At 40.7% G+C, this 15,147-nt stretch overlaps 1 protein-coding gene across 9 annotated transcripts in view; it reads right to left on the bottom strand.

Moving 5' to 3' along the window:
• Positions 1-14,500, bottom strand: part of ank1b (ankyrin 1, erythrocytic b) — a 63,223-nt gene extending 48,723 nt beyond the window's left edge. For all 9 annotated transcript variants that reach the window (XM_051072843.1, XM_018680656.2, XM_018680654.2 and 6 more), the window contains exon 1: positions 13,625-14,500. In XM_051072843.1, coding sequence (XP_050928800.1) covers positions 13,625-13,750 — 126 coding nt within the window. In that variant the 5' untranslated portion in view covers positions 13,751-14,500. The remainder of the gene's footprint in view (positions 1-13,624) is intronic.
• Between the last annotated feature and the right edge of the window lie 647 nt (positions 14,501-15,147).

Consider the following 15,147-nt stretch of genomic DNA (forward strand, 5'->3'; position numbering starts at 1 on the left):
AGTAGGGACACATACTGTAACATGCTACATCATCTACAGTGCTGCTGCCAACAGGCAGTCACAGAAGCTGACATATGCTCCTCGCTGCAGGATGTAGAGACTCCAACACACACAAGAGTGTATGTCAGCTCACTGCTCACAGTGTGCTATGCATACAACACATTGAAATCACATCACTGGGCCTCCACATAAACAGTGTTCAGAAGGTGTCCAGTTCACGGACCATGTCACCCCTCCTACCCACACAGTGTATTCAAAATGTTACACACTCATATGTCAATGTTTTCCTTTCACTACATGTAAACCACACCCAGTCCTAAAAGCTAATCTCCTAGAAGCCTTTGCACCTTCACTGGGGATGGAAATCCTTTCAATATCATTCACTGCTTTTCTCAAACAGTCTGGACATGAACATGAACTAGCTCAAACATGAACTGGTACAAGTTCTCATTCTTCTCATTTGTACTGATTTGGCAATATTTCTTCATACCTTTCATTTCACTTCATTTAAATTCCTTAAACTGAAAGAAATCTGAGGGAAAACAAAGAGAGAGAGAACCCAAAGTCTGACTAGGGGGCATAAGAAGCAGAGTGAGTACAGGTGTAATTTCTACCCTCCAAAATATATTTCTATTAATTAAGATGATTATGATTTTTGATCCAAGATAATAGTGAGTAACATCAATATCTCACATTTACACCCATGTGTTTGCATATCTGTATGTGTCTGTGCATACGTGTGGCAGCTCTACATTCTCACATGAGCACAGCGAGTCGTCCCTACTGTGCATGTCTGTGTTAGTGACAGCGGGTCATTGCTAATCACCCAGTGGGTGTACAGTCATACCAGTGAGCGACATGCTGAGAGAGGAATAGGGGCACAGAGGGGCTGACGGACGATGAAGGAGGAAAAGTCATAGAGGATGAAGATAAGATGCAGTAGAGGACAAGATCGGAGGAGGACATGGCTACATCCAGCTATTATTATGAGTTCACAACTACCACTATGACTATTAGGACCACTACTGCTTCTAAAAATAGCAATGATACAGCAATGGCATTACCGATAAAAGCATCAAGCCCTCTCTTGCTATACCTAATGCTCTGAGCATAACGCCTCTTTTCCATGAGGGAAAATGTTGTTGTAGAACAAGTTATTAAATCTGGCACGCTGGTAATTTAAGGTTATATTCAGAGTGAAATGCACTGAAGATGACATCAAATTAAAATTAATAATTTTAAGAAACATAATCGTCACTTATAAAGCTAGAGCCATAAAAATGGTAAATCATCTTAACATGCCACCAGAAGAGAATAATGGCATTATCCTCAGCCACAAATTGCCACTGCTGGTCTGATGGATTTCACAGGGGATGGTGACCACTCCCTGAGGCCGGTCGATAAGAGCCAACTCCTTATGATTCAGCATTCTGCACAGGTTCACAGGGGCCGTTCTAGCCCACGAGAAGCCGTTCATCAATGGGACAAACTCTTGATACCAGGGTCAGGCCTGAAGCGCAAGGTCCTGTAGGGGTTAACACAAAGCCCCTCAATTTAAAGCTGCAGCAAGTGGCCTGTCCCCAGAGGCAAGCCAAATACAATTTTCCATAAAGTCTAGATTAGAGAAGTGAGTCACAGAGAGGTACAGAGAGAGAAAATGAGAGTAACTGGACAAATAATTTAATCCTGATCTAAACTCATTAACATATTGACAGAATGGGCCGTGCGCCAAAGCAAATACTAAGGTGATCACAGCAACATAAACATACACAGGATGTGAGACTATTGAATTTAACCAGGATTAATCCATCTATCAAGAAAAGTCAAGAGGACAGTAAAATGGCTCAGATACTGCAACAACAAACCATTCAGCTAAAAACTTTGTATCTCGAAAACATCAGCTTTTCACTATCACTGTTGATAAGAGGTCTAATATACCCAAAAGGGAACAAACCGGGGCCTCGGTTAAAGGGTAAAGTAAATTCAGTAAAATGCATTATCAGGCCTCCTCCAAAACACAAGCATGTAAAGATGCAAAGTGGGTAGCTGCATGACTGTGACACATGTCATATGATGTCACAATGAGAAGTCACTGAGCTCTTTCCAAAGCTCATGCTATAATAATCCTTATGCACCAGGGAGAGCTAAAAATATGGGCTAGACAAGCTGACACACTGCATTTGCAGAAAGCTGCACTTTCTTCGGAGTGCCATCAATCATACTCATCATTTACCAGTTGGGGATGCTTGCTGTCTGTGCTGTGTGTCAAACACGTGATATTTATGTATATATGTACACTAGAATGCAAAAATAAATTTACACATAAACCTTGCACACATTGCTTGTACAGGACGTAGTACATTTTGCACGTGTTCCATTTTGGCAGAAAACGCCTGCATGTTAGTAAATAGAAGTGTTTTGAAAGCTCTATTCATTATGGGTGGGACCATTTTTCCCTCTGCTACAAGACTGAATACTATCACTCCTTGAAAAGACAAACCTTTTTTGTTGGAATTTATCACACAAGCACCTGGTTTTGAGGACAATCTATGTGTTAAACACTCTCCTTCTAATTAATATTTCATGTCAGAGTGAAAAAGGCCCCTGAAACCATGTTATAACCATGAGAGGTGAGACACTAGGGAAAATACTGCTGTTATGTTACAGATCAGGTATGTCAAATATTTCATACAGGCTGAAAGGTAGTTCTGAAACACACACAAAATAAAAAATATCTGCAACAGACAGAGGCAATACCTACTGTACCTGTTTTTTTTTGTTTTTTTTTAGCAGTGTAAGCTGGAGAAAAGACTTCCAAACTTTTCTCACTGGCTCATCACAAAGCCTGTTCTTGACCTCATTCATTATTTCAAAGAGTGAGATTTCAGCACAAAAACAGATTGGTAAACTGAGATAAAGATTATGTGCCGTGTTTACGATGGCGAGAGTTGTTTTCTCTCTATTTCCAGTGGGTGATGCAAATTATAGTGTAATCAATCACTCTAGACCTTTTTTGCATGATTCAGTGAGCATGGCGTCCTGAATTTTGATGGAGGAGAAGAAGCCTCAGCTTGTTAAGATATAGGATTAAGGGTCAGTTTTTAATATGTATGCTATGTGCATAAATGCAGAGACTGTGCATCTGGCTGTTTTTCCTCTCACCTTGGCCCCTTCCCCGTGGGACTGCTGGTGCAGAGCCAGCAGCACACACCCTGTCACCCTGTCAGTCGGTCATGCTGCCCACAACAGCTGAGTCAGACTCTCTGCTTCATTACAATCAAGCCACGATCCACAGATATTTTAACTTGAGAACTACAATGTAAAAACTGTGTGTGTCTGTGGGAGGGAGAGAGAGAGTGTAAAAATTCAAGACACACATGCATGAAATCAGTCAGCCAACAATCAAGTCATGCATTGCAGTGATCCATGTGTGTCCTCCTGGCAAAACACAAAGTGTGATACTCATCATCACGCCACTGTCTCATAGCTGGTTTAAATTAGTCCTTTTGCTAAACAGGAGTTTTGCTGTGAATGCATCGTACAGTGGATGATACAGTACCAGTGGTGAAAGACTTGCTGATGAGAGAAAATATCTCACTGTCTGTTGTTTAGTGACTGGCTCTGCTCCATGCTCTTGTGACTTTGCTAACAGACACTAACAGGAAGTTAACACAACAGAGGATGCCAAGCCAAAACTCTGTACCATGCCTACTACTGTTTTATGATTATTGCTGGCTATGAAGTTTTATTTTGGAAATGGGACAACTCAAGGGTTGAAATGATGACGCTCTCCACTCTGTGCCTTCAGAGCAGTATTACCTTTCCTGCCGTTCCTGTGTTCATAGTAACTTGTTATCATCTAGATGCTAGAAAATCATATTTTATGACTCACAGACTGTGCTGGTATTGTACTCAGCCTCTAACTCTGCTAATGGATGATTTGTTCTTTAGATGATTTGTGCTTCCTGACTGTTTGCTGGAGTTGCCGTAATAGACAAGATACATTGTACTGTTTGCAAATGGCTCACTGATGACAGGTCATGTTGCTGCAAGACAGGGAAAAAAAGGAAATTGAGCTTTAAAGCAATAAATAGACTTACTATGATCTGTTTTCTTGAGTATGAATGTTCCAATGTTTCAATGTGTTTAACTCCCCTGCCAACTATTCCACGCTCTTAGATTGTCAAGTAGCAGGTATCAATTTTGGATCAGTGGGCTATGGTCAATATCATCATGGCATTAGGGAAGAGCCTCAGGGATGGACAGAGAGATGGATGGATGGAGGAGAGAGGGAAAAGGGCAAACATCGTGCACTGGGCTTTCCAGTGAGAAAAATCTCCATGTCAGTTAATGAGGCTGAATCTGCACACCAAGCACTAAATTAACATTTGGTGTGGCGTGGTGCACAAGCAACACATCCGTACCAATCAATAACAGCACAGTGGTAAAACACAGACACACACTCACAAACACACTCGGTACAAGGAGACTCATTATTTTAGGCTGGTCATGCTCTAATGCTGCCCATATCTGAAAATAAATCCTGACATTTTAGACTCACATAAAACACATTTCCAAACTTTTGATGTGTGGTTGTTAGCAGTGGGATCTGGTACTGCAACCACAGTGCCTGAATGATGTAGGCAGTAGAGCTGACACGTGAGTTGAGACAGTTTGGCTGGCATCAGCATGGATGGGATTCCAGAGAAAAAGCCTTTTAATCGTTTCCTGAATTCCAGGTGCACAGACAGTTTTTTTTTTTTTTTTTTTTGGGGGGGGGGGGGGGACTACAGAGACACTTTTCACATAGGGTTCTTGGTTTCAGTACTCTGTTTATCCTTCAGTGCAGTCCAACATTAACAGATATAAATGAGATTTTGGGATGAACAATGGCGTTTACATCACAATGCTCACACAAACTGTGCTACATTGTGATAGCATTTGATACCAGAGTGTAGGGGGGCCTTAAAAATGTAATTCTTCACCTCTCAATCACTGTCAAGTGTGCAATCAAGCAATGTGTTTCATTCCATATTTTTTTCTAGTGACCTCTACAGTAAAACTGGTCAAGTCACCGACCTTACAACTAATACAAACTGCATCAGAGATGTAATGGATGGAGGATCAAGATAAGGAGTTAGAAGGTGAAGGAAAAAAGGAAGAGAATGATAGAGGGATGCAGAGAAATAGATAGAAGAGAGACAGAAAGATAGCTGATGGAGAAAAGTGCTGGGGGCATGGTGGGAGAACAAACAGTTGCTACACTTTTCCTCCTCTTCCATCTAGAGTTTAAAATGGAATTAGCAATGAAGTATTTATACAAGTGCGGTGTTTTCCAACCCAATGCATCAGTACAGTAGACAGCAGTGGAGGATAGCTCAGGGAAATATTTAGCACTGCTGATTGGAATCTTTTAGTTTTTTCTAGATACGTCATGGACACAATGACACGTTTGATATCGAGAAATGCAAGATCATACCAACAGGGGGAGGAGAAATATAGAATTATAGTGAGAAGTGGGAAAAAGTAAGAAAAGGATGACAAAGATTTAGAGTTGACTGAGTGGCTCTCTCTCTCGTGTTCCCTGCCTGGCTGCCATCAATGAGTGCTGATGCAAGCTCCCTCGGAACAGAGAGTGTGAAGTGATATCAGTGAATGAATGGCAGCTGGTCTTGGCAGGGATATTTGGGAACTGCTGATGTCACATTTTGACATTTTCAGTAGTTTCACAACTTGAAAACCAATACTGTTTACAGCAAGTATTCCACTTATATACAATCGCTTCACCGATTTTATCCTGGAGGGGGGTGTGTGTGTGTGTGTGTGTGTGTGTGTGTGTGTGTGTGTGTGTGTACTGTCCACCAGCATAGATTGGTTATTGAGTGATGAGCCTGAAAAAAGAGAAGCCATTTCATCTGCCATCAGGTACCAATCCAAATGACATGAGACCCTTTCCCATCATACAGACACACACACACACACACATACTACACACATACATGCATGGCTCAATGGATGCAATAAAGCTGCACACTTATTTCCAGTCCATCAAGGAATTAGCATTTTTCAATCATACCTCGCTTTTCAGTCCCAATACAGCAAGGGAATTGAATCAACACCTCTTTGACACAGTTTCAACCAAAACGCTACAATATCTTCAAAGAGGCAGTATTAATTGCAGGGCAATTATATTAAATTGAATTGTACTGTATGAGTGTGTCCATGCACATATCACAACGAAACTCACTATTCATCAAATTTATCTTCTTCAAGGCCTAAGATCAATCTTAAAGCCCTTTGAAATGTACAGGATGAATTGAAAACATAAAAATACCTCATAATATCACAGCATTGCCATGATATGAGATCCTCGATTTCTGATCAAGCACTGTATCCATTAGCCAGCACACGTACTGTAAAATGTGTTTAGGCCAGCAGTAGAAAGTGATGGAGTCAGGGTGTGCCTGAGAGCGGCTGCTTCAGTGCATTAGTGGGCTCCTGCAGGCCACATGATCCATGTAGACCTTGAGGAGCACTAATTCCATTACATAATGCCCAGCTCCAGTTCTAAGTGTGTGTGTGGGTGTGTGTGTGTGATCTTTGTCTGCATATCAGTGTGTGTGGCATCGTGCCAGTATGTATCACTTTCACTCTTCCTCTAATGATTCTTTGGAATTAACAGCTCACACACTGATTTTGCTAATGACCTGTGATGAGTCAAATGCATCATTAGTACTAGGTATACGCTGTATGTAGGTCAATTATGTAAATCAAATGTGTTTGGTAACTGTTGTATATTTTAGATGTCTCTACTACATGAGATGAAAGACATATCTGGGATACAATTGCTGTCTGAGTCATGTTTTCTTATTGATGTAGTCTCATCAGAGTTTATATGAGCTGAAATTAAACTCAGCATCCACATAAATCTGGGATCATACAGACCAGTTTGAGAGAGTAGCTGAAGCAACAAGCTTTTTTGCCTTCCAGCATTTCGTGTTTATCTGCGCAGCAAGTCTCATCACCAACCAAGGCATGCTCTCGTCCATCTCCTCATCCCTCTATCATCCCGCTACGTGCAGTGTCACACTGTAATCACCATGGTAACATCAGTCACTTCAGACCGCCTGCCAACTGACCCCAGGGTCACAATAAACTTTTCCGAAAAGATTTATAGCTTTTACCCCCCCCTCCCTCGGCACGCCAGGGCTCTGCACTGGTTGGCCTTCCTAACAATGGTGATCGATGCTCTGATTAACGGGTACAGGCTGGCAGATGAGCTGTGACTCTTGAGGAACTCAATGACTGCACATTGATCTAATGGGCCATCAACACAGTGGCTCTCTGACCACATCAATGTTCAACAACTGTTGCTTGCTGTGACACAATGCCAAACCCTAAACATGCATATAGATCCTATGCAAATGTGGCGAATATGTTACAGCACAAACAAAACATTGTGATTTCATACTTGGCCCATGGTTTGAGTTCAAGAGGAGGTCACTTAAGTCCCATTCTTTCTCTGTCTAAACCTCCATGGCTAGACTCTGTAAAAGCCACAGTACACCCTAAAACACTCATTCCTTTTAGGATCTAGTTTAAACCAAATATTCAACCTTTTCTTATTTTATCCAGTTATTAATCCTTAAAAAAAACAATAAAAAAAAACATAGAATTTCTTGGATATTTAATTTAGATAGATAGATAATTTAGCGTATATAAACCTTTAGGCTAGACTTACTTTAAATTACCGTATCGTATAGCCATTACCTTAAAAAGGTACCAAAACTTCTCTCTTTCATCTACATGCCGATATTTCTCAAATATACTATGAAAATAATCAGTGAATTTCTATATTAAATGCATATGCCTTTATTTCAGTCCATACACCAAAGCCATAAATGTCCTAGAACTGAGGCTACACAGCCATAATGGGAAACAAAGTTTTGCATTAACAGAGTAAAATGACTTTCGTGATACTTATCTAAGGTGTCTGACACGGCATGCTCATCTAAAATCACTTTGATCTCCAGATCAAAATATGTGACAGAGTCGAGTCCCAGATAAGCCCTCAGAGAGGTCTGATAAATATCGGCCATCATGCTTCTATTCTGGAATCGTCCTATGTTGTTTGAGCAGGTATGGTACAGATCCGGGGCAACATCAGATACAGGATCAGAGCAGGTGCTCAGCTAGCACACTGTTGTGGTGTGTAGATAGATGGGTAGCTCTGGTCTCAGATGCAGTGTAATCCTAGGCTGGCAGGTAAATATAGCCTGTGGCTACTTCGGGATGGGCTGAGTGCTGCTTTGCTCTGCTCGACCTTGGCTCATCCTGCCCTCCCGTTTCTCAAAGGGGATGAAAAGGCACCAGCCCGTACTATTACGCTGCCTTTTACTGCTGCCTTACAGAAACATGCAATCTGTGCAAATTTCATGTAAAAGCTTTCACCAAACCCTAAACCACCTGAAACTGTATTCAGAAAAACAGAACATGTAGAAATTTGTATCACATAAATCACAAAAAAGTTGTGTGTGTTACCTGTCCTGTAGCAGCAGTGCAGGCAGCAATGCTATATTTCTTAGCCTCTTTTAGGTCATTGTGCTTTGTTGAATAATTGAGTCTTACCACTCTTCTCAGCTGTGTATGAAAACATTTTAAAAATCTACTGTACACTACCTGTCAGCTGCATAATAGACAGACAAAGTTAGCAGCTTTTTGGTGAAGCACACTGAATATTTAGCATGCTAAAAACTAAGACACATTTCAGTTGGTAGTGACCAAAACAGAGCTAAAAGTTGAGGCAAAATTAGAATGGCATTTGTCATATTGCTATAACAAAGACTCTAAATGAAAGCTAATGTTGCTCTGTGACAGCTGCATATGTACGCAGGCAACTATTTGCTAAAGCATATGTTTTCCTGGTATGAATGTGGCTTTAAACAAAAATAATAATAAAGTAAAAAAGAGACAAATATAAAATTACATTTGAGTCACAAATACCTACAAACAGGCACATATGCACATATATATATATAAATACACAGGATAACCCAAAAAAAATGCATACAGGCAATCACACACATAAGTCCCTTAGATTCTAGGACACTTCCTTAAGAACTCCACTCTCATGGGCACACATAAACATACTCAATTTCCTCCCCCTTCTCCACACAAATACACAGTGAATTAAAGTATTCTTTTCACACCACCTCTTTCGTCGAATCTGGGACAACATACAATACCGCTTTTAAACGTGGCACCATTGCATCTCTGTGTGCAACAAGATCTGTTGTGGTTTGACCCCTAGTTTAAAGGCAGCAGCTGAACAGAAAGTGATAAAAGGCTTTAATCAGTGTTGCTCTGTGTACCCTAAAAAGATGTCATATAAAGATCTGTCATGTGACTGAGGAGACCAATAATCTGTGTTTTCATGTGTTATCCTCTGGGGTTCTTGTAGTTCTAAATTGTCTGACCTGAAGTAAATAGATTCAAATCAAAATGTTCATGCAGTTTGCAGTAGTGAGAGGAGTAATGGTTCAGGAAGAGCTGTGTGATGCACTGTTCGATTAGGCAGTTTTTCTCAAGACTGGATGCAAAGTCTTTCTGCTGTGCGCTACAATGACATGAATTACCTAAATAATCTATTAATTTGTACTCAAAGCTCTTAAATATAAAAATAGCCAAACAGAGATTAATTTTCCCCTCGTCTAGAAAATATTTGGAACTCTTTATTAAAGTAGTGATACAACTTTTAATTACCAAAGTTAAGCATCACTGAAAAATGCTTCTGACGTCATTGTCCTGTGTGTTTTTTGTGTGTGAGGACAAAAGTGGGCAGAGAGGCAAAGAAAGAGGGAGAGACTCAGAGGAGAGTTTTGGCTAATTAGGGTTGGGTATCCATAAGGTTACATAAAAGTGGAATGAGATACCCTGGAGCCCAGCTATTTCACTCACACACACACAAATTGTATGCACATGCATGTACACATACAGCTCCTTTGAAAACACGAGCAAGCGCGCACACACATATACACAAAGAGCACACACTATCCATTAGCAGATCTTTCGACCCATTGTATTAAGTGCAGGCCTGAAGGAAACAGGAAAGTGTACAGGCCCAAGGAGCCTCATGCTGAGCTACAACAATAAAAGGTTTCATGTCCCAGATTAGCCCCTTATCTCATTGGTTACAGAGAAATGAAAATGAGCCCAAACAATCACTAGTGCAATATGAAGATGACCAAGGATTTTCATCCACCTCCTCATTCACATTATTCCAGTCTTAGTGTTTATTCTTATCTTACACAGCCATGTAATTATGTACCCTATATAAAGAACTGATTATTGGTATGAATCACAGCCCAGCTGTCTGTCATCAACGTAGCTGTCTGTTTCCAACTTACTTAGTGGTATACTAAGCTGGAATTTGCCAAATAAGGTGTGCCAAATTTAGCAGTTCAGTACTTCAACATGTCAGATATATATTTGATTCAACATTTAGGTAAATATAAGTAAGGGATCTGTCATGGTATATCCAACATCAAGACTGGAGTGTGACTGATATTGACATCCCTAATCCATAGCTGCATGAATCAAAGACATTCATAGGACTGTTGTGACTTTTGACTAGTAAACATAGAGCAGGGATCAATGATGCCAGACATACTGACCACAGTATAGCCAGATAGTGATATAGTGATCCATTGTGGTAGGGCTTCAGCCCTTGGCCGCCAAGCATTTGACTCCACAACTTATTGACACAATGCATTGGATTTAGCTGTATTTAAAACCACCAGCTGATTTTATTCCGCTGGGATAAGCAACAAATACAGCTTTTCTGTGGACTGTTGACATTTCTGCTCTTGTTCCTCTCTTACGATATATATGTGACATGCACCTTAGCCAGCAAAGCTAGAAGACTGTCCCTGCACTTTCTTCTCTAACCACATTACTGTCCAGTCTATCCAGACTTATCATAGGATCTCTCTTGGCACTGTAGTGGATGACCTTTGTGCAATGGGAGGAGTAGGGAAGAGAGATGCCATGCTGCCAAGTTTGATTTACATCGAATGGAGCTAATTAACATCCCCAGAACATTAAGACCTGCCTGTGCCTCCTCTTTCCCTCTCTGTCTCTTTGACGTGCTTCCTCACTCATTCTGGGTGCGTGGCACACAAGAGAAGCTTTTAAATACTTATTTTTTTGATGAACTGGCAAATTGTGCTTGTGCTTATTTTTGACAGTACAGTGAAGCCAAAGGAATTTACAAAGCATTCAAGTCTTTACAAAAGGAGCCATGTTGAAATGGAGAGGTCTCCTCTTTCATTCTTGCTTACTAAGGCTGTAACTGCATGAAAAAAATGTGCAGCTAACATACACAATTTTATGTGAAAGATAATAAGGGTAACGTGGACAGAATCTTCTTACATGGTATACGTCCAACTTAATTTATATAGTAGTCTTTAGTCTGATCATTTCTGAAGGCCGTAGCTCATAAACTGATAATAAATTTATATATTAAATCAGCCATCTTGTTAAAAGGTAGTAGACGATACCTGCCTAAATTCAATCTTGTATTAACCAATCAAGACATACGAAACTCATCTATCACTATCATGGTGTGCCCTCACCACCACCATCCCAGCCACATTGTTCAGTAGTAGTAACAATTTCCAAAACCTCTGTTTTTCCTGCTAATCATAGCTGAAATTCAAACTTGTGCCAGCCTCATTTTAGTTGCCAGAACCAAACTAGTTCCCAAATATGGGAAAATGACAAGATCCATTCATGTTATGTCCAGTGTAATCAAGTTTATGATGGAGTTATGTAATCTTCAAATAATTGATGCGTTTGTCAAATTGTCAATTTGCACCATTTGGTTGTTCATATGGGACTTTTCTTCTCTAAATATCTCTATACTGTCTAAACTGCATCTTTTTGTTTCACACATGTTCCCACTATAATACACCATAATACAAGGGTTTGCTAGTTATTATCTGTGTATTATTTACTACCGATCACTTAAAATAGTCTGATAAACCTAGAGTATTCGATTTTAGAGATGGAAAAATCAAGAATAGTGTAAAGAATAGGACAGTGTATGAAGGATATTACAGGGGGGATGTTTTGATAAAATTATACAACAAATGTAGGTGATCTTGTGTCACTGTAAAAAAAAACAAAAAAAAAAACACTAGACTACACTACCCTAAACAAGCTGAACATACTGCTAAAAGCCCACTGTATGGCCTTGGAAACCCTTGACAAACCCTACAGCTTTGTGGTCCACACAAACAATCTGTCTTATGCTGAGAGAACATGAAATAACGAGAAATTAGATCACACTCCATGAGCACCCCAGCTCTTTCTGCAGATTCCATTCTTTGTACTGGCTCTTTTCCTTTGTGTTTCTGTCTTTCTGATAAACCCTCATTCTCTCTGTTTGACACATGCACACACATACAGACACACACATCTCACGGAGTGAGTATAAAAAGACCTGTCTATCCTCTATTTCCACCAATTCCATATAGATATGTGTAGAGAGAAATATTACAGGAGGATCACAAAACAATTGAGAGCAGATTGCATTGAATACAAAGTCTTGGTACACATTGCAATGTTGTAAATGACATATAAAATCCATAAAAGTTTTTTAATCTGTTCAACAAGTAGCTTTCACAATAGAATGTGTATCTTCATAAATTATTTCAGTGCTGCCAAGCATGACTGCAAGGCAGTGCAACCCCAATAAAATCTGCACCTAAAGGCACGCCAGAGTGAGAGAGTGCAGGGGAGGAGTGAAACAGAGGGGTGAATGAGAGATCTCATGCCTACAGAATGATATTCTGCCTAGTTAGTGACAACACATTTAAATATTAATTTTCTGCTCGCAGCAAATAATGTTATGTATGATAATTAGCATAGGTTTCTCCATTGACCAATATATGTGGCACAAATATGCCACGAAAAAAATATACAAATGGGTTAAAATTGCATCTGTTATTAGAGTGTACCTCCATCTTCCCCCTCCATTTTACATCTCCCCCAATGAAAAAAATCTGTAATATGGGGGAAGACACCAAATCTAAGAACAACACAGTTTCGAAGGAAAGAGTACAGCATGTAGAGCATGTTAATAGTGATTGATGTGATTATGTACATAAAAATATGTGTATATGCAGTACGCTGAACTTAAATTGCATTAATATAAATGAGCTACACCCACATAAGGCTGACATCCCCTCAAATGCTTCTCATGTGAAAGAAAAAAAGACATCTTCTGTTATTTAACCAACAGCCTATATTGGTCGCACCTCCAACGGCATAGCAATCCTCATCAGCCTTTTTTTTCCCCCATAGCTAAATATCTGAACGAGCAAAACAACCTGTACCAGAGCATATGTGCTTGACTGGTTAGCCTAAATGCACGCACCAGCTGGGGCTGCAAGACCAACTGTGTAATTATACATGTGTAATTGCATCCCCACCAATCATGCACAATAGATGCAGTGAAGGGAGAGAGAGACTGGTAGAGAGATGGAGAAGGGCAGGTATAAGAGGAAAGATGGATGTAAGAAACACCGTCACCTCCCCTGTCTCATGAGACAGCCAGCCATACCTTGCGCCTGCGGTCCCTGGATCGATTCCTCTTTTTTATCTTTTCCTCCTCCTTCTCCCTCTGCTCCTGGGCGGCGGCCTCCGCAAGGTCCTTGGTCTTGCGGAGCTGCTTGGCGGCTTGCGCCATGGTGCCGCTACTACTGCTGCTACTGCTCCAGTCGCCGTTGCTCCAGCCCTCCTCCTATTTGCACTACCACCGGTCGTCCCTGTTTCCTCCTCCCGTGTCCCTCTGTCCCCCAAACCCCGTCGCTTACTACCTCCTCTCTGGTGGCCACCACGACATGTGTGTGTGAGGCAAGCAGCGGGAATGTCTGGGTCCAGATATTTGTGTGTGTGTGTGGACGATGCTGATGCTACAGCAACCACAAGACAGCCTCCAGCAGCCACATAAAAAGATGCTACAGCCAGTGGTGCTGATGCTGCTGCCTGTGCCGCGGCTGCTACTCATCCAGTCAGCTTGCACTGCGCTGAATTGCCTCCCCTCCCCCTTCTTTCCTTCCTACCTTCCTCCCTTCTCTCCTCTCTCCTCCCTCTCTCCCTGTGCTTGCAGCAGACCAGTCACGCAGTCCCGTGTTCAGCACAGTGGGGATCCTGCTGCAGAGCTCCCTCTTTTTATCTATCAAATGTCCTCCTTTTCCTGCTGCTCTGCCTCTTTCTCCACAGTTTTCTTGTCTGCTAAAGACTTTTCTTTAACAATAGGTGTTGTTGCATGTTGCATAACTGAGGTACAAAAGATGAGGGCGCCAGAGCTGCGGAATGCCTTCAAATTATTTTTTTTCTCACATCTTCTCTCTCTCTGACCATGGCTTTTCTATGGCACCTCCCTCCTGGAAACAGATGAAGAGAAAGAACAGTAGTGAGAGAGATGGAAGCTGTAGAGAGATTTAAGATAAAATAAGGGTATCATATTTTATCTAATATACTGTATCTAAGTACTCCCTCTTCTGTGGCACTATTTTTTACATAGCTTGGTCATTTTTTCAGTATCAAAAGATGATGCTGAGGTAGCACAAAAACATGGTGCCATACAGTAATACCAACACCAGCCCACTCCCCTCATGTTTTAGTGTCAGAGGCAGACAGGGAGAAAAAACATCAACAACATGAATGCTTCATAAAAACTGCATGGCCTCTACCTCCCTTTTCATTCCACTGCTTTCCCTCTTTCCATTACATCAGGTGGTCATGCATGGATGTTGTATGCATTGATTCAGTGGCAGATGAGTAAACTAAAGAATGAACAGACAGTAAAAAGAAAAAAAATGAAAGCAAAAGACAGAGTGGTCCATGTTTTGAAATTCTGAGGACAAAGTAGTGTAAAATTTGTAAGAGCAATTCCAATTCAATCTCACGTAAACACAGAAGAGCAAGTAAATCTACTCCTAAATGAAACACCCGTATAGTACCTTCATATAGTTTTACTGAATGTTATTTACTTCTAAAAAGAATGCAACATGTTGCCCTAATGGTTTCAGTTTAAATGTAATAAATCTGTACTATTTTTCAATACTCTTCATCTTAACA

Source organism: Lates calcarifer, linkage group LG9 (assembly GCF_001640805.2).
Source record: "Lates calcarifer isolate ASB-BC8 linkage group LG9, TLL_Latcal_v3, whole genome shotgun sequence".
NCBI classification, from domain to species: Eukaryota; Metazoa; Chordata; class Actinopteri; family Centropomidae; genus Lates; species Lates calcarifer.